Source organism: Quercus robur, chromosome 1 (genome assembly GCF_932294415.1).
Source record: "Quercus robur chromosome 1, dhQueRobu3.1, whole genome shotgun sequence".
Classification (NCBI taxonomy): domain Eukaryota; kingdom Viridiplantae; phylum Streptophyta; class Magnoliopsida; order Fagales; family Fagaceae; genus Quercus; species Quercus robur.
Window position 1 is genome coordinate 6,306,633 of NC_065534.1, and position 25,657 is coordinate 6,332,289.

The 25,657-nt window shown below is 34.2% G+C and overlaps 2 protein-coding genes and 1 long non-coding RNA gene across 3 annotated transcripts; all 3 read left to right on the top strand.

Moving 5' to 3' along the window:
• The first annotated feature begins 8,461 nt into the window (after positions 1–8,461).
• Positions 8,462–9,132, top strand: LOC126693736 (DEAD-box ATP-dependent RNA helicase 42-like). Its single transcript, XM_050390098.1, has one exon. The coding sequence runs from the start codon at positions 8,665–8,667 to the stop codon at positions 9,130–9,132; it is 468 nt and encodes a 155-aa protein (XP_050246055.1). The 5' UTR covers positions 8,462–8,664.
• Positions 9,133–10,575: 1,443 nt separating this feature from the next.
• On the top strand, positions 10,576–11,107 carry LOC126717945 (uncharacterized). The gene is made up of 2 exons (XR_007652790.1): positions 10,576–10,692; positions 10,772–11,107. It is a non-coding gene; the product is annotated as an uncharacterized LOC126717945 (long non-coding RNA).
• Positions 11,108–12,982: 1,875 nt separating this feature from the next.
• On the top strand, positions 12,983–21,735 carry LOC126717930 (uncharacterized). The gene is made up of 8 exons (XM_050419931.1): positions 12,983–13,150; positions 15,278–16,445; positions 16,555–16,744; positions 19,051–19,154; positions 19,399–19,501; positions 19,590–19,897; positions 20,639–20,944; positions 21,045–21,735. Exons 2-8 carry the CDS (start codon positions 15,327–15,329, stop codon positions 21,399–21,401), a joined length of 2,487 nt encoding a protein of 828 aa, XP_050275888.1. The 5' UTR covers positions 12,983–13,150; positions 15,278–15,326; the 3' UTR covers positions 21,402–21,735.
• Positions 21,736–25,657: the final 3,922 nt, after the last annotated feature.

Sequence of the window (25,657 nt, forward strand, 5' to 3'; positions counted from 1 at the left end):
GATGTAGCGGCATTTTGAGAGAGAAAAAAATATGAAGAAGATGAGAAAACTGGAGAGAGAGCATAGACAATGAGATGAGAAAGAAAAAATTAATGAAGAGTTTAGGTGTGGATAAGAAGACGAGGGAATAAATTTCACTTGGTGAGTGGCTTTCACATGGGTGGGTTTGGGAAATAGGAAAGGAGTGATTACTATTAGTAACCTTCTTGGAAATTCTTTGGGTAATTTTTTTTTAAACCATAAGTAATCTCTTTAAACGGTGAAGTATAACATTTATTATTGCTACGCTCCTGTTAAACCACATCAGCGGCCACGTCATCGGTCCCACTAACTTTCTTTTTTTTTTCTTTTACTTTCCTTCCTTTTGCAAATTAACATTTTCCTAATCACATCAAAACAAAACAAAAAAAAAAAAAAAAAAAAAATCATCTCTTAATTAACATTTCCTAACTTTTCAACTTTCCATTTATTATTCCATCAAACCCAATCTGATAATAATTCAAACTTCCTTCAACTTTATGACTCTCCCTCTCCCAATCAAGTAATTATAAAAACTGTTCAATTGCCACTCTATTAGAATTCCAAAAAAAAAAAAAAAAAAACTACTGATTTTTTTGTCTATATATATTTGCAATTGCTCTACCTCACTCCAGCAAATTTGGAAAGTCTCTCTAAAGTGCCTGGCTCCTCGTACCACAGACTTGGGGGAAATTAACCGTTAAGCCATTCTCACTAAGTGTTAAACAGAACCTAAGTCCTACCTGGCTCCTCGGACCACAGACTTGAGGGAAATTAACCGCTTAGTCATTCTCACTAAGTGCTAAACAGAACCCAAGTCCTGCCTGGCTCCTCGGACCACAGACTTGGGGGAAATTAACCGCGAAGGGATTCTCACTAAGTGTTAAACAGAACCCAAGTCCTGCCTGGCTCCTCGTACCACATACTTGGGGGAAATTAACCGTTAAGCCATTCTCACTAAGTGTTAAACAGAACCCAAGTCCTGCCTGGCTCCTCGGACCACAAACTTGGGGAAAATTGACCGCTTAGTCATTCTCACTAAGTGTTAAACAGAACCCAAGTCCTACCTGGCTCCTCGGACCACAGACTTGGGGGAAATTAACGGCGAAGGAATTCTTACTAAGTGTTAAACAGAACCCAAGTCCTACCTGGCTCCTTGTACCACAGACTTGGAGTTTTTTTTTTTTTTTTTTTTTCCTTGTCTATTCTTCCCTATATTCTTCAAGTTTTCCAAACTAATTTTGTTAGTGATGTGCCATCGGAGGTCTCAGACGCCAACAACATTGGTTCCCATAAACCAACCAAAAAAATCTCAAAGCCATGGTGAAGAATACATTCAAAGAATCGCAATGGGGTCTTACTACTATAGTTTATGTGGTCATTAATCATGGGTGAATTTTTTTATTTTTTTTTAACTAATGGGATACCTCTTATGTGCATTTGTGTGATGCATTCACCATTATGGATAAATAATTCTCTTTGTATGTTCGTAGAATAAATCAGTTTTATTGTACATACATATTAATTGTGACATGAATGTAGATGCATAACTTAGTACAAGATATGTTACTTTTTTTTTTCTTTTTTTTTTTGTATTGTAACAAATTTAGATATTATTATGGGATGCCTTTGCTATAAGACTTTTGCCAAAATTGTAGAATTTGAAGTCAATGGAAAGAAAATTAAATCAAAAGACATGTATAAAACTATATGAGGTAGCAATAGACAACCAAAAAAAAGACTAGGATGAAAGATTATCCAAGTTTGGACAAAGCCTCAAAATCCACGAAGACCAATTGGATGTGAGAAATTCCATGAAGATGTATGCTTGGCTATATGAAGAAATTGAATTTGGAAAAAATATGAAGAAAACCAATTGAATTGAATTGAGTTTTCTATCACAAGTCCTCTCTCTCCCTCTTATTGTTTTGATTTAATTTTTGTTTGAGCTAATACTTAATTAATAAGTTTAGTTGTATTCTAGATATTCAAGAGGAGAAAATTCTAAAAAGAAAATCAAGTTGTTGAGAAAAATAGCATAATCCAAAATCTAAAACTAATAACCCAAATTAGGAAAATATAACGCACTATAACATAATTTAGAGGAATATGAACCACCTAAAAAATGGATAAATATCAATCAAATACACCAAAAAATAATAGAATGATGTATTTGTATTTGTAGAGATATTGAGATGAAAAATAATTTTAGAAATTGTTTAATTTTTGAGAAGTGCTACATCTACAACATTTTCACATCAAGTCATAGTTGGTAAGTTGTTATCGGTTCTAATTTAAACCTATCACTAAAATTACTTTTTTGCCTACTGTAGGGTCTCTCTTTGGGGCCCAGGCCTAACAGGTAGGTGATTCTAGCCCAAGGAGCTTTAGACAATGAATTTGTAGAAAGCGGGTTACAGAACTAGGCCCTAACGAAGTGAGTGTTAGTTAACTTTGGGCCATACAACGATTGAACGTAAGAATATCTCCTTCATGTCCACTGGATATTCGGTCCGAGGAGACACGTGGGTGCACCTCTGTTCCTGATCAAAGGCTATGGTCTTTCTCTCTTTCTTCTCTTCTTTTTTCTCCTTCTTCCGTCCCCCTCTTCATGGGGATTCCCTTCTCTTATATAGCCCCCTTTAAGTCATTAGGACCTTACACTTGTTGATCATCTGGACCTTCACTTGAGTGCCCGTCCCATCGGACATCTCCCTTGTCTTTCTGTGAGTTGTAGTGGCCAAGGTAACACTGTTCGCCTGTCTTCTCCACATTAATGCGGCCAGAAAAGTAGCTGTCCTGCATTTAATGTGGCAGCTGTAGTCTCTCCCTTGACATCCTATACTCTCTTCCCTCTCCCGGGCTTGTGGGACTCATCCCTGCTACTAATACTCGTTGGAGCGATTCTTTATTGTTGGTAGGATGCATGTCTGAGCCGTACTTGGCACGTCCGAGGAGACATTCCTCCTTGGACCTCATTTTAAATAAGTTTGGGCCTATAAGAATTGGGTCGGAAGCCCTTTTTGGCACCCACACTTTCTCCTCGGACTAGGTTGAACTCTATAGGGGGCCCAAGACCCATTATTTGATCTAGGGACTTTACCCCTACACCTACCAATAACAATCAATAGCAACTTGCTACGTATAATTTGTTGTGAAATTATTGTTGACATAACATTTTTCTTAATTTTTTGGTAGAGCAAATTATTTTCAACAAATTTAGGAAAACAAATTATATTTATATCAAAATTACAAAATAGTTATCTATTCCCACACATTGCGTGGGCCTGCGACTAGTTTTCTATAACAGTTATATATATATATATATATATATATAAATTATAATTATAATTTATATATACATATGCGGTAACCCAAAAACACTCACAAACGGTACGCCAGAATAAATTGGTGCCAAAATATTTCGTTTTAATGGAAAATCAAAATGGGATCCAAAATGGTATTCACAACATTGCTTTGAAATATAAAAAGTCACGCACCATAAACAAGAAAAAGGGTCTATAAGTATTATGAGCAGTAATTTATTAGAAACATTTTTTTCCTGTGAGGTTATCATAAACATTTTGAAAATTTTACAATGGAACAAGATCTTCTATATTTCAAGTTCTATCAATTATGTCTATTTTCATGATTGAGTTATATATACTTAAATACACACACATATATATATTGGATTTTACAATATATATACAATAAATGTAAAATTTGGAGATGTTTTCATTTTGACTATTTATGTTTCAAAATTTTTATTTTGGTATTCAAGTTTGTTTTTATTTTCATATTAATTCTATTATTGACTTACATTAGTAATCACCCATATAATGCCAAGTGTCACTACTAACCAGATTACAAATGGAAATGGATGGTGGGAAAACCATCATTGCAATTTTCATGAATTTTTTTTAAAAGTTATTACTTATAATTATTACAAACCTTTTGACAAGTAATAATTATTCATCATTTTAAAGAATAAATATCATTTGAAGAAAAGTACAACCAATTTACAATATTTGTTTGCCCTTTCAGCTCAACAATCTCCTAAATAACAATTTGATGTCAAATTCCCCCTCCCCAACTCCTCCCCAACCCCCCCCCCCCAAAAAAAAAATCTACTCAAAAAATTAACACCACATATCAAGTTTTTAAAAGTGTAGGGCTAACTTTAAAATTAGCAAAATTATAAGTTTTTAACAATATAAAGTTATAGAATTTAATTTGAAAGAACTTTAAACATATTAACCCTAAAATAAAATTATTTTTAACTAAAAGAAGTATGGAGAGGAGTTAGTTATCTATATCTATATTATTAATATTTAAGGGACTTTCTCTATTTGGGATCATCATTTTTTTTTGTTCAAAAATGCCCCTACACTCTTATGTTTAAGTAAAAACAAAACTAAAGGACAATTTAGTAATAATACAACTCTAACTCCTACTAAAACATTGCCTAAAATATATGACTACTCTCTTGTTGATTTTCAAATTACTTTATCTACTTATAAATTAGATTCTCAAAATAAAAATTATATATAAAAAATAAAGACAGTTTTTTTTTTTTTTGGTTTTCATTTTTTTTCTTCTCCTTTTTTCCTCTTTATCAAGACTTAATCGTTTCTCTTTCTCTCTCTTTTTGGTTTTTGTTTTTATTTTTTCAAATCTCTTCTTCTTTATTTTTGAATTATTAAAAAATGTGATTTTTAATGTCCTTCCTTTTTTTCTTTTTAATGGTTTATTTATTTATTTATGTTGGTGTTTGAATTGTTTTCTTTTCACATATGTTTGTACTACTTTCTTTTTTTCTTTTCTTTTTTTCATTTTAATGATTGTATTATCTATGTCCAAAATAAAAATCACTATCCGTGTGGTTTAATTAGATAGAAAAAAGAAACCTCTCAAATTGAGATGAATGGAAAATTATGATACTGAACCCAAAAAAAAAAACCTTTTCACATGCACGAAGCGCATATGATGAGGCTAGTTAATAATTAATAGTAAAAGATTACTAGGCCGAAAAAACACACGTGCGCGTGCACACACACACACACACACACACACATTTAGACTTAAATTGGCGAAAATACTATTTTGGCCCTTACATTTTGTGGTCACAGTCAATTTGGTCCCTACATTTTGGTAGCAGTCAATTTGGTCCTTGTTATTTTCAACTTGCAATCAATTGGGTCCCTACCATTAACTCACTAACAAAAAAAATGCTTACATGGCAAATGATTTATACAGTTGACATATTTTAAGCTTACATGACAATTAAATAATAATAATAATAAACTCCACCTCAGTAATTAAGGGATTAAAAACCTAAATCAGAAAAAAAAAATTTAAAAACACAAATTAAAACATCAAGATTTACTTTTATTTTATTGCATTTTCTTAATAACTAAACATGCAAAAACTGAATCCTATAACCAATTGTGGGGGTATGGGCTTGAAGGGATCTGGACAGCCCATCCGCGAGGGTTTGGGCCTGGATGACCCAGAATGGCTCGCGTGATCGAAGCCCTGGATCAATGGGCTAGATACGTCCCATTAAGAGGCCCGCAAGGATCAGGGAAAATGATCGGTAGCGCCATTTCAACTGGGATCGTGGTTGGCCAGGCATAGGTATCGACCACTGGGCCTGTTAAGAAAATAAAGGTGGTTCAGGATGGTGACCGAACGCTAAGTAACACCTTTGGGGAATTGTCGAGCACTAAGTGATGTTTGGAACAAGTTACAAAGGAATCCTCTAAAGTCGTGAGGGATCCCTAGGGATTTACATGGACGTGGGAGGACATGTACAGCAGGAAAACAATGATGACCAACCCACTAACCAAGTACTATAAAAGGGGGAAGAGGTAGAGAGTTAAGGCTTGGTTGAAAAAGGGGAGGAAGAAACAAAGGGAAGGAGAAAGAGAGAGAGAGAGAGAGAGAGAGAGCAAAGCGAGAGGGAAACACTTGGGAATTGAGAGAAGTCAGGGGGACAGTCCCAGATTAGGACTTAGAGAGGACGAACCAGGCTAAGCTGAGAGCCCCATTAGTAGAATCGAAGTATAGCCCACGCACAAATTAATTGGGGCCCAATTACTAACTTACTAAGAGGGATTTGGTGCCCACACCAATATTTAACTTATTTTTATTTTTTAATGGTTGAATAGGAGATTTGAAGTTCAATCTTGACTACACCAAAAATTAATTAGTGCCTTGGTATAATGATAAAAAATATTATAAGGAGCGGACGCTATAAATTAACTTTTTTTTTTTTTAAGAGCTCTCACATTTTTCGACGTAGTAAGGAAAAAAAAAATTGCTTATGTTTTTTACTCCCTCCCTACCCGATAACCTTCTTTTCCCACCTGATAAACACCCTCCCTCTTCTTAACCTCTCCAAGCCATTCTCTTTGCCTCTCTCAATTTTCAAAACCCTAAAAGTCTAAAACCAACCATAGCCATCACTCCCACCCATGACTGAGCTGTTACCCATCATAGCCATCACAAAATCTCCAATTTCAATGTCATAACAAGCAGGCCCAGCAGTTACCAAAGCTTCGAGCTCTAGCCCCAGTTTACGCAGCAAGCAGGTGAGATGCTCTAAGATCATGGCTCCAATCTTTCCCTCTCTCCTAAATATATATATATATATATATATATATATTTTTTTTTTTTTTTTCTTAATGTTCATTGGCTTTGCTTCTTTTTGTTGATTCCTAGAATGAATTACTGTTGTTGCGTAAGTAATTTTTTGATTTTCTATTCAGTTCTTTTGCTAATACTGTTGTTGGGTATAGCTTTTTTGGATTTAATTTTGTGAATTCTTATTTGGGTTCCACTTAGAAACTTGATTTTAGTGTATAATTTCTTTGTATGCATTGATCTGTGAGCCTTTAAATTCTGGATGTAAATTCGAAATTCATAAGGAATTTTAAATTCCGATTCTTTTGAGATTGTGTACTTGAAATTTAGTGGAAACTGAGCTATGGGTTTGAATTTTTTATGATTCATATGTTAGATATTGGGATTGGTATTGGTGGTCTCTGAGATTATCTATTTGAAAGTTTAAGGGATATTGAGAAGTAGGTTTGATTTTTTTAATGATTTGTTTCATGGTGGGTTTGTGCATTGAGATTAGAGTTTGTGAATTTGGGTCTAATTTAAAAGTGGTCTTGGTCTCAAGTTCTGTTCAAACAGAAAAGATTTATACAAGACACCACTGCTGCATAAGATTGGTTTAACTATCCAGAATAATTTGTGCATTGTGTATCTTAAAGAGCTTAATTGAGATCATAAATAAAAATGCCTTTTTAATATGTATGGGAAGACTCCTGGGTATCATGGTCATGATTTCAAATCCATTGCTGAAAATTTGTATTGTTTGTAGAGATAGTAAGTGATTTTGATCATTAAAAATTTAATTTTTTTCTGTATGTGTTTACTAGTTATCATTATAGAAAGGGTCAAATTTTAATCCATGTTAGGGCTATTTGATTCACTTTTTTTTTTTTTTTTTTTTTGTTTTTTTTGTTTTAGAGTCAAAGAAAATTGTTTTCTTGGTGTTTAACTTTCTGCATAATTGTGTTCTTATCATGGTCTTAGATGTAGACATGGTTTGATATTCATGGTTTCAATTTTAATAATTTGTGAATTTCTTTAATCAAATTTGTGAATCTCAAGTCACTGTGCAAGCATTTTTTATTTTGTGCAAAGATTGTGTGCTAGATAAATGGATATAGTATCCTTAAGTTTCAAGGTTTTTGTTAAATTTTTATATTTATTTTGGTTGGACCCCAATACTGACTATATTTGTTTATGTTGACTCACAAATCTCTCTGAACCCGCTCTCTGAATCTCTACCTCAAATTGATAATATTTGATGCCATGCTCATCCTGCATAATCGTATATAACTAAGTTATATTTTAGATCAAGTTACAATTTCAAAAACAAATACAGACAATGGAATTATATCTATTGCTGCAACTGTGTAAAGGATCAGGGATGCTGTTCACTACACTTTATTTGAAGTAGTGTAGCTCATCTCTTCAAAACTTTTATGGAGGCATAAAAGGACCCCGTTATTTATTACCAGTCCTAGTGTCTCTCACCCGGTCTCAGGCATACCATGTATCATTCCTCCTTTTCATAGAAGGATAATAAGAAGGCATGATGACGGGCTTACTTGGTGGTGTGATTCTTCCTGTGATTAAATTATTTTAAAACAGAGTTTTGAATGTGTTTATATCAATAATTATTTATAGCTATGAATTTAGTTGTTCGTGCTCAACCTTTACCATTCCATTGTAAAGAATTATTGTAGTTCTTAGTCTATATGGATCACATTGTTTGAGTTTTGTGTTTTGGTTTATAATCATTTATTGTTTTCGTAATTTTCTGCGCACTTTGTGTTGTTATCCAATGAATAAAAGTATTCAGGGTGTGCTTTGCTATAAAAGTATTTGATTGTTTTCTTTCTAACTTAATTGTTACTTTAATATCACTATTTTCATTGAATTTTGCTGTTTTTGTTTTTAGGGTTTTACTTGTTGCTATTTCAATTTGGCATTAAATCTGTTTGTTCTTTTGCATTGCAGAGATATAGGCTTGTGATAATTACTGTGTGTGTGTGTGAGATTGGTATGGCTAGGAAGTACAGTAGTGAGTCGAGTGAGCGAGACGAGAGCGAATCATCTGATTATGAGAGAAGAAATAGAGGTAGACGAGATAGGGAATCAGATAGAAGAAGTGGAAAACGGAATGAGAGATGTGATGAGCGTGTTGATGATGATGGTGATGATAAGGATAGGGAAAGAGTGAATGAGAGGGATGTTAGGGATAGAGATGGGAGGAGTGGACAGCATAGTGAACGTGTAGAGAGGAAGGAGAGTTCGGAGGAAGAAGATGGTGAGTTGGTAGAGAGGGATGTGGGGAGGCAAGAAGGGGAGAGAAGTCATAGATATGATGAAGATGATAGGCGAGAAAGGGAGAGGGCCCGTCGGTATGAGAGTGAGCATAGACGGAGGGAGAGTGAGGATGGTGGTAGAAGAAGGGATCGACGTGAGCGGCATGATTCAGAGGAGAATGGTGATGAGAGGGAATCATCTTAATTTAGATTCTCTTATTACTAGGACATTTTATTCTGCTGGTTTACCCTTTCACTTTGCTAAGAACCCGTATTGGATTGAGATGATCAAGTTTGCAGCTAATAATAATTTAGTGGGCTATATTCCTCCGAGTTACAATAAATTAAGAACAACTTTGTTGCAAAAAGAGAGGGCACATATTGAGAAGTTGTTGAGGTCAATTAAAGACACTTGGAAAGAAAAGAGTTTAAGCATTGTAAGTGATGGGTGGACAGATGTACAAAAAAGGCCACTTATCAATTTTATGGCTACATCACAGAAATTGCCACTTTTTATCAAATCCATTGATGGTACCAAAGAGTATAAAGACAAGCACTTCATTGTTGACTTGCTTCTAAAGGTCATTGGTGAGGTTGGGCATCAACATGTTGTCCAAATTATTATTGATAATGCGTCTGTTATGAAGGCTGCAGGATCTATTGTTGAAGCTAAATATCCTCATATATTTTGGTCACCTTGTGATGTGCATACCCTCAATTTGGCTTTGAAGAATATATGTGCACCTAAGTACTCTTTGTAGAATGAGGTTGCATATAATGAATGTAACTGGATTGCACAAGTTTCAGATGAGGCAACTTTCATTCGTATTTTCATCACAAATCATTCTATGAGATTAGCAATTTTTAATTCATATTCCCCTTTGAAGTTACTTGCTGTTGCTGAAACACGATTTGCTTTAATAATCATCATGCTTAAAAGATTGTTTCAAGTAAAACAAAATCTTTGAAATATGGTCATTAGTGAGGAATGGATGTCATATAGAGAAGATGATGTAGGAAAAGCTCAAACTGTGAGGGATTATGTTTTGAATGATTTGTGGTGGGACAAGGTTGCATATATTCTGAGATTCACAGAATCTATTTATGAGATGCTTCGAGTAGCTAACACGGATGCACCTATTCTCCATAAGGTGTATGAAACGTGGGATTCCATGATAGAAAATGTGAAGAAAGAAATATACCGGCATGAAGGCAAGGAAGACTATGAGGAGTCTCCATTCTATGATGTGGTATACAATATACTCATTGAACGGTGGACTAAAAATTGCACACCACTTCATTGCCTAGCCCACTCATTGAATCCGAAGTAATTTTTCTATCTCTTTAATCTTTTCGTTTATATTCTTTAGGCATTTCCAAATAAATAAACTAAACTCATTAGTTGTACTTATTTATTTGCTTTTAACTAGGTATTATACTAGTCAATGGATTGAGGAAGTCAGAGGTCGTGTTGCGCCATATAAGGATGCTGAAATTTCAATGGAGAGAAACAAGTGCCTTAAGAGGATCTTTCCTGATCTTGATGATTGGCAGAATGCTATTATGGAGTTTGGTTTGTTTTCAGCATTTAAGACTTATGATGAGGATAACATGGAGGATAGGTGGAAATTCAATCCAATGCTTTGGTGGTCAACTTATGGGTCTAGTTTACCACTGCTTCAAACTTTAGCTCTAAAGCTTATTGAACAACCTTGCTCATCATCATGTGCTGAGAGGAATTGGAGTACATATGGCTTCATCCATTGTATGAGGAGGAATGGAATTACTCCTAGACGTGCTGAAGATTTAGTGTTTGTTCATTTTAATCTTCGACTTCTTTCAAGGAGGAGGCTCGAGTACACTATAGGAGAATCTAAGAAGTGGGACATTGGTGGAGATAATTGGGATGAACCATTTGGAGGACCTGGGTTGTTTGAGATTGCTTATCTCACACTAGATGAGCCAGAGATGAAGACAAGTATTGTTGAGAATAATGACTATGTTGATGACGATGATGTTGTTGTTCTATGATAATCTTGAAAGTTTAAAACTTGTTATCCTTTTATGTTTTTAGTTTGATGTTGAACTTGTTATCCTTTTATGGTTTGTACTCTAAACATTTTATGTGTATTATTGTACTACTTTGGGTGTTAGTTTACTTATTTGTAGTTCTTACATAATTTGAATTCTAGACATAAATGTATTTTATGTCTAAAAATATTTAAAAATGTGCCTAAATATAAAATTTAATTAATTATTTAACCTTCGTGTCGCCGCTGTGTCATGTCCTTATTTTTCAAAAAAATTCATATTCCCGTGTTCGTGTCTGTGTAACATAAGTCCTTTTCAAATTCAGGTGCAATACCCTGATGCAATTGTAATTAATGGCTGAGATTAAAAGTTGAAAAAACAACTTTCAATCTCAACCATTAAATAAAATATATTAAAGGAGAGTTAAAAAGTTTAAAAAAAGAGAGTAAGAAATGTAACAAAATACCTACGACAGTGCACTTGATCTCAGTCCGTCTTTCTTCTCTCACCATTTTTCTTTTCTTCTTTTTTACGCGGTACTTTGTTCTTCTTCTTTTTATTTCTCTTTATACATCACCTAGGCTAACAGGAGAGGAGCGAGCGAAAACTACGTCAAGAAAGGAAATCGAAGATTGTGCTGCCAAGCCAAAGACTATAAAAATTTCTTCCTCTCAACTCAGACGATCCTCTTAGGTGAAATTGTTGCTCACGAGGCTTCACCGGATTATGGTGTGTAATTTTTGGTTATTTATTTATTTATTTGAGATTATGAAGCAAATAATTTTTATATTTTGCTTACCCTTTCTATTTTCTGAAAACACTTTTCTGAGAAATACCATTTTTTTTTTGCTTTGCTGTCTATAATTCTTGCTTGTGGTATGTGTTTGATTAATTTGGATATAAAATTAGTTTAACAAGATGATTCTTCTTCTAAAATATAATAACAAAACCAATATATGTTTTTTTAACGGTGGGTTCACTTTCAGTGTTTTCATTTTGTAATTTTGGTTGTTTTGTGGGTTTTGTGCTTTGATTTCGGTGGGTGTGATTTGATTTATGATTTGGTGGGCTTTTGGGTTTTTGTTGCGATTTGATTTTGGCTGGGTTTTGGCCGTGGTGGTGGTCGTGATTTGGTTTTGGCTGGGTTTCGGCAGTGGTGTGTGGTTGGAGGTGATGAGCTTGAAAAGCTCTGGCCATAGAGGTTTAGAAGGAGAGTTTGGTGGTCAGCCATGGAGCACGGTGTGACGTGGGTTGAGGCAGAGAGAGGATGAGAGGGAAACAAGGGCGGCCCTAGACATTTTGGGGCCTAAGATGAGAACTAAAAATGGGGTCTTTTTTATACTTATATATTAATTAACTTAATGTTTATTTAATATTTTTATATTATATTTTTCATCATTATTTTCATTTTCTTCTAAATTATTTTGAAGTTCATTATCAAGATTTGTTGTATTGCAAAATTGAACATCATTTTCTTCTAAATTATTTTGGTGAATTTCTTACTCATTTGTGATATTTTCATCTAAATTTTGTGTTATATTTTGTTTATTACTAATAACAAATTTATGCATTGATCCTTTTTTAAATTCAATTAATTAATTTTTTTTTTTAAAGTTTTTCATATCCAGATGCATATTTTCTAGTATACATTTCTAATCAAACAATATATTTATAAAGACTAAAATAAAAAAAATAACTTTCAAGTGTAGAGCAAATGAGAAATAGAACATGATTTATATAAAAAGTATTGTTGTAGTTTTACTAAATAATAACAAGTTTTTAGCAATCTCAACCTGCATAAATTAAAAAATAATTAAGCACAAGCATAACAAAAATTTAAATACAGCCATAACACTGACACAAGATTTATTAATAAGACCCACCAAAAAAAAAAAAAAAAAAAGAAAAAACTTGAAGGCCCAAACTTAACGCCCAGTCCAGGGAGGGTCCAGGCAGCCATAATGATAACAAAGTTACAAAACCATCCTGGGAGGGCCCAAATAAACAAAGTTATCTTAAGTTCTTAACAAATAATATTTATAATTTTATACCTGATTCCTGAGGTGAGGTGAGCAGTTGAGACTTGAGAGAGGCTGAGGCGGAGAGCAGAGAATCAGAGAGAGGCTGAGGACAGACTGAACAGTGGAGACTGGAGACTAGAGAGAGGCGGAGAGCAGAGACTAGAGAGAAAGGTAAAATTTTTAGGGTTTTGATTTGTGGTTAATCTCTTAGACCGGATTTGTAGTTTATCTGGTTGATTTTTGGTCAATGATTTTGTTTAGAACCAATGTTTAATAGGATTTACCAAAATTTTTGTTTTTTTTGGTTAAAAGGATGTGCCAGATTATTTTTGTAATTCATTTGAAACTAAATCCTCTACTACCCGGTTGGTTCTTTTCTAAAATTTTTTTTTTCTTAATGTTCGTTGGCTTTGCTTCTTTTTGTTGATTCCTAGACTGAATTACTGTTGTTGCGTAAGTAATTTTTTGATTTTCTATTCAATTCTTTTGCTAATACTGTTGTTGGGTATAGCTTTTTTGGATTTAATTTTGTGAATTCTTATTTTGGTTCCACTTAGAAACTTGATTTTAGTGTATAGTTTCTTTGTATGCATTGATCTGTGAGCCTTTAAATTCTGGATGTAAATTCGAAATTCATAAGGAATTTTAAATTCCGATTCTTTTGAGATTGTGTATTTGAAATTTAGTGGAAACTGAGCTATGGGTTTGAATTTTTTATGATTCATATGTAAGATATTGGGATTGGTATTGGTGGTCTCTGAGATTATCTATTTGAAAGCTTAAGGGATATTGAGAAGTAGGTTTTATTTTTTTAATGATTTGTTTCATGGTGGGTTTGTGCATTGAGATTAGAGTTTGTGAATTTGGGTCTAATTTAAAAGTGGTCTTGGTCTCAGGTTCTGTTCAAACAGAAAAGATTTATACAAGACACCACTGCTGCATAAGATTGGTTTAACTATCCAGAATAATTTGTATATCATGTATCTTAAAGAGCTTAATTGAGATCATAAATAAAACTGCCTTTTTAATATATATGGGAAGACTCCTGGGTATCATGGTTCTGATTTCAAATCCATTGCTGAAAATTTGTATTGTTTGTAGAGATAGTAAGTGATTTCAATCATTAAAAATTTAATTTTTTCTGTATGTGTTTAATAGTTATCATCATAGAAAGGGTCAAATTTTAATCCATGTTAGGGCTATTTGATTCACTTTTTGTTTTTTGTTGTTGTAGAGTCAAAGAAAATTGTTTTCTTTTCTTGGTGTTTAACTTTCTGCATAATTGTGTTCTTATCATGGTCTTAGATTTAGACATGGTTTGATATTCATGGTTTCAGTTTTAATAATTTGTGAATTTCTTTAATCAAATTCGTGAATCTCAAGTCACTGTGCAAGCATTTTTTATTTTGTGCAAAGATTGTGTGCTAGATAAATGGATATAGTATCCTTAAGTTTCAAGGTTTTTGTTAAATTTTTATATTTATTTTGGTTGGACCCCAATACTGACTATATTTGTTTCTGTTGACTCACAAATCTCTCTGAACCTGCTCTCTGAATCTCTACCTCAAATTGATAATATTTGATGCCATGCTCATCCTGCATAATCATATATAACTGAGTTATATTTTAGATCAAGTTACAATTTCAAAAACAAATACAGACAATGGAATTATATCTGTTGCTGCAACTGTGTAAAGGATCAGGGATGCTGTTCACTACACTTTATTTGAAGTAGTGTAACTCATCTCTTCAAAACTTTTATGAAGGCATAAAAAGACCCCGTTATTTATTACCAGTCCTAGTGTCTCTCACCTGGTCTCAGGCATACCATGTATCATTCCTCCTTTTCATAGAAGGATAATAAGAAGGCATGATGACGGGCTTACTTGGTGGTGCGATTCTTCCTGTGACTGAATTATTTTAAAACAGAGTTTTGAATGTGTTTATATCAATAATTATTTATAGCTATGAATTTAGTTGTTCATGCTCAACCTTTACCATTCCGTTGTAAAGAATTATTGTAGTTCTTAGTTTGTATGGATCACATTGTTTGAGTTTTGTGTTTTGGTTTATAATCATTTATTGTTTTCGTAATTTTCTGCGCACTTTGTGTTGTTATCTGATGAATAAAAGTATTCAGGGTGTGCTTTGCTATAAAATTATTTGATTGTTTTCTTTCTAACTTAATTGTTACTTTAATATCACTATTTTCGTTGAATTTTGCTGTTTTTGTTTTTAGGGTTTTACTTGCTGCTATTTCAATTTGGCATTAAATCTGTTTGTTCTTTTGCATTGCAGAGATATAGGCTTGTGATAATTAGTGTGTGTGTGTGTGTGTGAGATTGGTATGGCTAGGAAGTACAGTAGTGAGTCGAGTGGGCGAGACGAGAGCGAATCATCTGATTATGAGAGAAGAAATAGAAGTAAACGAGATAGGGAATCAGATAGAAGAAGTGGAAAACGGAATGAGAGACGCGATGAGCGTGTTGATGATGATGGTGATGATAAGGATAGGGAAAGAGTGAATGAGAGGGATGTTAGGGATAGAGATGGGAGGAGTGGACAGCGTATTGAACGTGTAGAGAGGAAGGAGAGTTCGGAGGAAGAAGATGGTGAGTTGGTAGAGAGGGATGTGGGGAGGCGAGAAGGAGAGAGAAGTCGTAGATATGATGAAGATGATAGGCGAGAAAGGGAGAGAAGTCGTAGATATGATGAAGATGATAGGCGAGAAAGGGAGAGGGCCCGTCGGTATGAGAGTGAGCATAGACGGAGGGAGAGTGAGGATGGTGGTAGAAGAAGGGATCGACGTGAGCGGCATGATTCAGAGGAGAATGGTGATGAGAGGGAAGGGCGTAGAAAATCAGAGCGACGAAATGATAGGACTGATGATTATAAGCATAGGAGGCATAGAAGGGAGGATGGTGATAGAGATGATAAGTATAGGAGAGATAAGGAGGAGGTGAATGAACGAGAAAAGGGTAATTGGGGTTTTAGGGAGAGAGAGGATAGAGATGACAAGGGGTTTGAAGATTCAAAACCTCAGAGACAGCCGAGAGTGCAAGAAGTTGATTTAAATGCTGATAATTCGAAGTTGGGCAAGAGTGGAGGAGTTTACATTCCTCCGTTTAAGTTGGCTCGGATGATGAAAGAGGTTCAAGATAAAAGCAGTGTTGAATATCAGCGGCTGACATGGGATGCCCTTCGGAAGAGTATAAATGGGCTTGTGAACAAGGTTAATGCTGCCAATGTAAAGAATATTATTCCAGAACTCTTCTCGGAGAATTTGATACGGGGAAGAGGGCTATTTTGCCGGTCCTGTATGAAATCTCAGATGGCATCCCCAGGTTTTACAGATGTGTTTGCAGCACTGGTTGCTGTAGTCAACACTAAGTTTCCTGAGGTGGGCGAGCTTCTTTTGAGAAGGATTGTTTTGCAGCTTAAGAGAGCATATAAACGGAACGACAAGGTATGTTTCTGCCTGTTTTCATCTATTTCATTTGATTTGCTGTTGGATGATGGGAACCTTTTTACACTTGAAAAAGATTTTGTTCTAATTTGGTTTACTTTTTGTTCAGCCTCAATTACTAGCTGCTGTTAAGTTTATTGCACATTTAGTGAACCAACTAGTGGCTCATGAGATCATAGCCTTGGAGCTGCTTACTGTGCTGCTTGAGAATCCAACCGATTCAAGTGTTGAGGTTGCTGTTGGCTTTGTCACAGAGTGTGGATCACTTTTGCAAGATCTCTCACCTAAAGGCTTGCATGGTGGGTATGCTGTTGGAATTGAGTTGCTGTCGTGTATGTGTTTAATATTATATGTGTTTATTAGAGTTTATACAATTATGAACAATATATATTTTTTTCTATTAGCATCTTCTGCTTTTCTTTCTCATAATAATTGCTTAAAAATATTTTTTTGGCACTTATACTGTCCTTTCACTTTGTTTATGTAGTTTAATCAATAGATTATTATATAGAAACTGAAAAATTGTAGAAGTAGTTAGAAAATAAAATTCCTCAGTGCATGTTAAGCCATTATGAAGCAAATTGTCGTCACCACCCTAAATCCCTTGAACACTTCATCTATTGATGCTGGATCTAGCATTTGGAGTCTGCTCTTAGAGTGCCATAGTTGCACATGTATCCTGTACCTTATTTTCTGTCAGATTTCAGATGTAAATCTTCATCTTGGAAGGTTTAAATCATAATCATTTTTTTTTTTTTTTTGCTTGGCTAATCATTTTAATCGTTTGCATTGAGGGACCAGGATTTATATTGGTTTGGATTTAGCTGCAGTTTTATTCCATCTTTTTTTTCTTTGATAAACTTTTATTCCAGTCCTTAGCTCAACTCCATTGACTCTCTGTGCGCGTTCATTTGTGTTATAAATGGATTATGCAGTCAATGATTTTGACCATGCCCTAACATGAAATATCTTGCGTTCAATGTAGATCATTCTTTGGAAGGTCTTCAATCTTTTATTCATTATATTTGTGGATATTGTATTTCTGGTTTCTAAGGCTTACACATGTTTTTCTTGCTAAGTTGTACTTGTTGCTAAGTGCTTATAATTTTTAGTAGTTTATTTATTACTAAGTTATCATCTTTTTTATCGTATAGGAAGCCAGGGAGGTATGGTTAGTTAGCCACATTTAGCAATTTCTCTTCTACATTGAATCACATTTTGTACACTAGACATACAGAGGGTTACCAATAAAGCCATCACTTGCTATGGCATTTTGATGGCTTCGTTGGGCCTAGTCGCCAACAATTTTGTGACAGCTCTTTGTCGTTAGTAAATAATGGTATCCTTCAATTAAACAGGGAGGACCTGTGAAATTACTTATGTAAGTGAATAATAATAATAATAATAATAATAATAAGTCACTCGGAATGATGTTCCCAAATTCTTAGTGTCAACTCATTTTATATTTTAGGTCGTATTGGTATTTATTGGGTAAAAAAATATTTGTCTAGTTCATTAATGGAATTTCATTAAAGCACAAAAAAGGCACTATTCTGGTACATGGGGAATATTCAAAGGAGTAGTCAACTAGAAAATGAGAAAGAAAGGGAAAAGTACAAGAAATTAACATCTGAAAAAGGAATCATCTAAGACATCCATGATGCTGAGAGTGGAAAAGTTGGCTGGTAGTTGATGTCTGCTTGTAGAAGGCCTTGAGTAATATGAACTTGAGCTGTACCACCAGTATCTCCTTTACTTCAAAAATGTGCATATTCCTCTCCCCAAAGGCACCACATAAGACATAAAGGAGCTACCTTCCAAATATCCCCACTATCATTTGCCAAAATTCCCCTTCCAAGAGGCTAACAAACTATAATCAAATTAGGCATAACCCAACTAACTTCGGATAGGCAGAATAGCAAAGTCCACAGCTCCTAAGTGATAGGACAGTTCATTACAAGGGGGGTTGTAATCATGCCTAAATGTGGCATGTATCTGGGTTTTTTTTTGTTTATTTTTTTTTTTTTTTTAGTATTTTGTAGAATTACCTACAAGAACATAGATTTAAAAAAATCAAATAAATATTATGATCCCTATTTCAAATCAGATTGGGATCAAAACCCCGTGCCTATTCTGATCCCTATCTGATTTGAATTTAATATTGACTGAACCAGTGTTTTCTGATCAGTGAGACGTCTTAGGTTCCACTGGGAAGTTGCCATCCTTTGTTATCTATGATAGCACTAAGTTAACAATTGTCTTGACGATATAGAAACATGGTATCTGGAATAGTGCCACTCATGGCTGTTATATATGTAAACCTTGGATGGTGGCCTGGTGTAAATGGTTAGTGTTTGAAAATATTGTTTAGTACTCAAAATTTGTTTACTTATGTAGTACTTATATTATGAAAGACAAGTAGAGAGTTTCTTTTGATTATTTACGTGTTTAGCTATGTCAAACTTTTGGTTCATTATGTTCTATGCTTGGCAATCAATTTTTTCCATGAGATTATATGTCATAATGTTCCTATCCTCTTTCTTTTATTTTTACTGGAATATATTTTAGTTTCTGTACAGTGTACTCAAGGTTTACACTTCTACAGGAATATTTGAGCGTTTCCGTGGGATTCTTCATGAAGGTGAAATAGACAAAAGGGTTCAATTTCTGATAGAAGGGCTATTTGCGATAAGAAAAGCCAAGTTTCAGGTATGTTTTTTTTCCCTCCCTTCTTTTTTAGAATTATGGTATGACATACTACTATTAGCGTCCGGGGGTTTGAGGGATATCCCAGTGGTTCCAGAACCTCTTGTGGTGTTTGGGCACTGGGTTTGAACCCCAATCAGCCCCCCTCCCCCCTATTTACGTAGCAAAAAAAAAAAAAAAAAAAAAGACTATTAATGTCCAAGGATAGTTAGAATAAAGATACCCTCTGTGATTTATTTGTTTGCAGGGGTACCCAGCTGTTCGTCCAGATCTGGACCTTGTAGAGCAGGAAGATCAGATAACCCATGAGATCTCTCTCCAAGAGGAAATAGATCCAGAGATTACCCTTGGTATGGCATTATGCTGAGCTGTCTTCTGCTTCTTGATTGTTCTAGCTATGGTTAGGTATTGATTTATATTTTTCTTTCTCCTTGTCAGATATATTCAAGCCAGATCCTAATTTCCTTGAGAATGAGAAGCGTTATGAGGAGTTGAAGAAAACCATTTTGGGTGATGAGTCTGAGGATGAAGAAGGTTCAGATGCAGCTTCAGATGATGATGAGGATGATGATGAGGATGAGGATGATGATGAGGAAGAGGATGAGGAGCAGATGAAAATAAGGGATGAAACAGAGACAAATCTTGTAAATCTTCGGAGGACAATCTATCTAACAATTATGTCCAGTGTAGATTTTGAGGAGGCAGGTCATAAGCTCCTGAAAATTAAACTAGAGCCAGGTCAAGAGGTATGTGTTGCAAGCATTTCCTGATGTTACTGCTGTAAGATCGAAGTCTACTTATTTAGTATTTCCTTGTTTTAGATGAAGTAGGGAAAGATAGATAAATAATGAATATTTGTTCACAATTTGCTGAGTCTCTGCAAGTTATTGGTACTTGGCTAGGAATCATTATTAGGTAGAGGAACTAGAGCTAGGTTCTGAGTCTCCTGTCCAGCATGAAGACACCCTTTACTCCCCTTCACTATCAAGTGAATCAATGAACAATGAACAAATAAACAAGATGGATTAGATTCACTATACATTTCAGATTGCTAGATGTTATTACATGACAGTATCAAATATTTTTTTTTCTTTATTCTTAGCTTTTGTTTTTTTAACCCCCACCCCCTAAACGATTAGAATTCATTAGTGGTTTCATGTTCTAACTTGCCTTGGTGCTTAGATTATTTCCCTTGGGTACTTCAGTCACTATTAGGGGTATAGAGAGGCAAGCCACAGAGACCCCAAGCTTAGCTTCTTGCTGCTTAGGCTTAGCTAATTGAGACTTGACAAGGAGTTGAGTTTGGCTAGAAGAATTTGATAACTCCTAAAATTGAATGCTTAAAATAATAGAAGAAAAAATCTTACAATAATACAATTGAAAGCTTAATAATAATAATATTTTAGCATAATTTATTTTAAAGAAAAAATCTTGAATCAAATTCTGTATTACTTGAAGACTTATAGTTGTCTTTCTTGCGTATGCAGATGGAGTTGAACATTATGCTCTTGGAATGCTGTAGTCAGGAGAGAACTTACCTCCGGTATTATGGTCTTTTGGGGCAGCGATTCTGCATGATCAACAAAGTTTATCAGGAAAATTTTGACAAATGCTTTGTCCAACAATATTCCATGATTCACCGGCTTGAAACAAATAAGTTGCGTAATGTGGCGAAGTTTTTTGCGCATTTACTCGGCACAGATGCTTTGCCTTGGCATGTTTTAGCCTATATTCGCCTAACAGAGGAGGACACCACTTCTTCTTCTCGTATATTTATTAAGATTCTATTCCAGGTATAGAAGCGACATCAATTTTTTTCCCTCTAGTTTTGGTTTCTCCCTAGCATTTCTTCTGGAAGCTGTTGTATTCACTGTTGTGTTGTTTCTGTTGCAGGAATTGTCAGAGCATCTGGGCATCCGTCTGCTGAATGAGCGTCTTAACGATCCCACAATGCAGGATTCCTTTGAATCTATCTTCCCAAGGGATAATCCCAAGAACACACGGTTTTCAATTAATTTCTTCACATCCATTGGACTTGGTGGCATCACTGAAAACCTACGTGAATACTTGAAGAATATGCCACGCCTTATTATGCAACAAGAGCAAGAAGCGTCAGAATCTGAATCAGACGACGAATCTGATAGCTCTGGTAGTTCCGTTACAGGGTCAGCTAGTTCAGAATCAGATCCATCAAGTTCAGATGAGAGTGAAAGGGATGACAGACACAGGAAGCGGAGGAGGAGAGACTAAGGGAATGTTATGATGTGCAATAGATATTAGGGTTTGATGTTTGCCATTTGTAGTATTTCGAATCAACTTGTTTTCACATTCTGTAAAATTTTGGATCGATATGAATTTAGCATATACTAATTTTGTCTTTTCTCTCTCTCGAGTGGGGGAAGGGGCTTAATTTCAGGAACAATGCAACTCTAGAGGCTTATCATTCTACTACTGTTAGTTTTGTGTATGGAAGTTTATTTTATCCACTTCTCTGGGAGTTTGTATAACTTTTGAGCTTAAATGCGTCAAACATTTTTCATAGTCAATTTACAATACAGTTTGAGAAAATAATCAAATTTGTGCATTTTGCATTTGCCTTCGACTTTCAGGACTTTAATGTTGAGGTAATGCCGTAATAAATACCTCATGAGCAATCCGGACACTGCTCCGACGAGTCTGGATTGCCTGTAAGGTGGTTTTTTGGTAAGTAGTGTGACGATGTGAGTCAGTCGCTTGTAAGATCTGCAGCAAAAACAAAAGGAAAAGGATAAAAGTGTTGTAGGAGGGATTGAACATTTTTTAGTTACTTATAATTTTTTGATATTTGTGACTGCGAGGGAGCTAGGTAATTCCCTTTCCGTAGTGCCATTTGGGCCTCTACTACCAGAAGCGAGGAATGAACCTGAGCCCCAGATTGTCCATGGATTTTTTATTTTTTTTATTTTTTAATGACAAAAAATGGGCAAATGGACCCGTAGGGTTGGTAATGGATCACAAGGGCTTTTATTATTAGGTCACCTCTCTATATAGTTACTCTATTAGATAGTTTAATAAACAATGATTTTAGCCTAATTTTGTTTTGTAATCATAACATGGTTAGTGTCAAAATTAAAATTTGTGGTGTTTGTCATGGAAATAACCCAGAATATATTTAATTAATTAATGAATTGATTACACTTTATATCACTAGTGTATAATCTGTGCATATGCACAGTACAATTAAAAACAATACAATTACACATATATGAATTCAAATTAAACATTGTTTAAGTCATAGATATATACATGAGTTTTACTCTCTCTTTCTATTTTATTTTTTTATTTTATTTTATTTTTTAGATATGCACATGAGTTTACTCTTTTTTATGGTTTATTTATATTAAATTCTTCGTCTTTTCCCCAACTTAACTCACATAGAATTTTTTTTTTAAATGTATAAATAAGACACATGGTGCAAAATTAGATAGCAATTAAAATCTAATTGGATTTTCTCTCAATTTTACCTATTAATATATATAGAGATAAGTAGTTTGGTTATGATTTTGTGACTAAAAAAGGTTACTGCTCATTTGGGTCAAAATTTGCACTTTATCTTTACTTCAAATTTAGTTTCTTCATGTCCAAAAAGTGTTAACTATAATTATCTACTTGCAATTTTTAATACCCATGCACTTCTGACACTACTGAACTCTGAAGTTAAGATAAATCCTTTCGGTCGCTATATAGAGACCCCATCAATGGCCTTGTTTGCTTCTTCACTCACAATTTGCCTTAAATGACAACTAAACATTAATGAAAAGACGAATATGAAAGGGATGGTGATGATTGTGCGTGAGACAGTCTCTTGCCCTGTGAACCAATGTCAAGCACATAACCTATACCACTACAACCCTTGCACTCTTCCTATAGTAATGCTAAAGCAATATCATTCCACAACTATTCATCCTTCCTAGTTAGCTATCTCGATGTTAACGTGTTACCTACACACATTTGTTTGCACTACACATCATGTTTCAAACTCCATAACCCTTTCTATCAATGATTCAATACTCTTGTATTTAGCAAAAAAACCAATATTCTTTGTCAGAAGGCTTGGAAGGACCACTCCTAGAATTTGTTTCAATATGTCTACTTGTCTTAGAAGAGAACTTTCCATTTTGTATCTATTTGCCGCCACTCGGTAACTTAATTCCCACTTGCAAGTAAGGTTTTGTTGCTTAATTATAAATGTGTATGAGAACCAATTTTACTAAATTTGCCAATATTCTTGTCCACAAGCAAGCAAATAATTAAGCACATATACTCTTTTTAGGCCTAGTATATATCTAGATAAGGTTGCATATGTATGCATAATAGAACCCTTTGCTTCAAGATAATATCAATGTCTAATAAGTATTACTTTTTGTATGTGTCATAATAAGTATTACTGTTTACTCAAAAAAAAAAAAAAAATTGAAGTCATTTGCAACTGTTGAAGTTGGCTTGCTCAACTAGTAATAATAATTAGCTCCATGATAAAATATCTATCATCGAACAAAAAAAAAAAAACCCTAGAATCAAATTTTATTTATACAAAAAATGAATTTATATATTGATGTCTTCATTTGGAAAATTATCTTATCAAACTGTATCATGGAACGCCCCTCTCATAACACGTGGGTCTCATAGAGATGCGGATCCATGAGATGGTCTCATGATATACTTTCTTTCTGGCTTGAATTGCTTGATGGTAATAAAATAAAAAATGATCATGAAATAAGGCTATAACTTCAAATTAAATTGTATTTTAAAAAAAAAAAAAAAAAAAAAAAACCAATCACTCTTATTTATTAAGGGCATTAGAATGTGTACCTTGAATGAAAAACCAAAGCTCAAAAACTTTCATTATACAATAAAGAGACAATTGTATAGCATAATTGTAAAGGCACATCATTTTAAGGCAATCCAACTATCTAAAAGAAGTCATGAAAATTGAATCTTTATTATCTTCCATTTTGTTCGAAAGCATATCATCTATCAATCGAGATTGGGACATCATTAATAATGAGTGGCTTTAACAGTCCACCAAATTTCATTTTCACATACCTATAAAAAGACCCAAAAATAAAATAAATTCTGAAAAATATGTATTTATTTCAAATATTAAATTCATGACGATGCTCCATTTCAACAATGACCAAATTAGCTTGAACCAGAGTAGAGTAATTGGGTTTTCCTTGTTTTATTTACTCACTTTATTTGAATTCTTTTACTTGGTGCAAGTGAGATTTCCCTAAACATGCTCGTTTCCCTAAACATACGAGCAGAAGGAAAGTATTTAAACACGAGAAGTGTTTCTTGCAAACATGGTGTGTTTACACATTCCAAAAACAATTAAATTTTAAACTTAAGATTAAGATTTCCCTAAACATATAATGAGTAGAAGGAAAGTATTCGAACATGGGAAGTGTTTGTTGCACACATTGTGTGTGTGTTTACACACTCCCAAAACAATTGAATTTCAAATTTGAAAATGCGACTTCAGTGTGTAAATGCACACACGTGCTCTATTTTCCCTTCACGGCGAACATTTTAAAGCAGCCCCGTGATATGTGTGTATGTTTGTTATGTTTATACTTTATACACACTTCGATTGAGACAGGCAAGATGAATATTTTTGTTTTTATACTCGTATATTAGATTAGATCATTTTAGGGAACATTTATGAGCATGAATGTCGTCCTCTTTAAAGGTTGGGACTTAGGACTTGGAAATGCATTACTGATTGATAGGATTTGTTAGTTATTTAGGCTGTATCATTGTTTTTCTTTCTGTAAACGGCACTAGTAACCATGTTTACGTGCTAGTCTAAAATAATAACACAATAGGATAAAAAATTATACTCAACCACCCTATTTCTTGTGAGCTAGAGGTGCCTATAAAGCTCAAAGGTTCTTTAACTTAATAAAAAGTTCAAAAAGGGCATTGAAGATGAGGGAAAATTAAATTATTAACATTCCTTTGGTTCCCTAAAATAGTTGGAAAAAGGAAGAAAAAGAAAATCATGAAAAAGTTTTCACTTTTTTTCATTCTTCCCATGAAATAACAAAGCTGTTTTTGCACCACCACCTATTTAATGAGGTATATACTATAGTGAACTTTAAAGGAATTAACACTACTCTTTTTGATAGAGCCAAATCATATTCCTCTACATTAAATTCTAAAGAGAAGTCAATTTGATCTTTAATGGACCACCATCTTTTCAATATCATTATCACCAATGCCACCACTTAATTTCAAGTTACATACTATTTTCCCAGCAAAACAAACGTAAAGAACTCAAGCATTATCTATTTCTTTCTGTGAACTTTGATTTTTTTTTTTTTTTCCTGGGTTCAGTATTTAATTTCCACCACCTAGCTGAGATGACAATTCTTTGTGATGCATGCAATTCGTTCTGCAAGTGTTCACTGAATAGGCACACTCCAGAAAGTGACTAAAATATTGTACATCTGTTACAGGCCATT

What these genes read in the sequence shown, in the direction of transcription:
- LOC126693736 (XM_050390098.1), top strand. Translation starts at nt 8,665, where the DNA reads ATGGCTAGGAAGTACAGTAGTGAGTCGAGTGAGCGAGACGAGAGCGAA.
- LOC126717930 (XM_050419931.1), top strand. Translation starts at nt 15,327, where the DNA reads ATGGCTAGGAAGTACAGTAGTGAGTCGAGTGGGCGAGACGAGAGCGAA. An exon ending in TAAGAAAAGCCAAGTTTCAG is followed by an intron (nt 19,155 to 19,398) that starts GTATGTTTTTTT and finishes ATTTGTTTGCAG; the next exon opens with GGGTACCCAGCTGTTCGTCC. An exon ending in TTATTAAGATTCTATTCCAG is followed by an intron (nt 20,945 to 21,044) that starts GTATAGAAGCGA and finishes TTTCTGTTGCAG; the next exon opens with GAATTGTCAGAGCATCTGGG.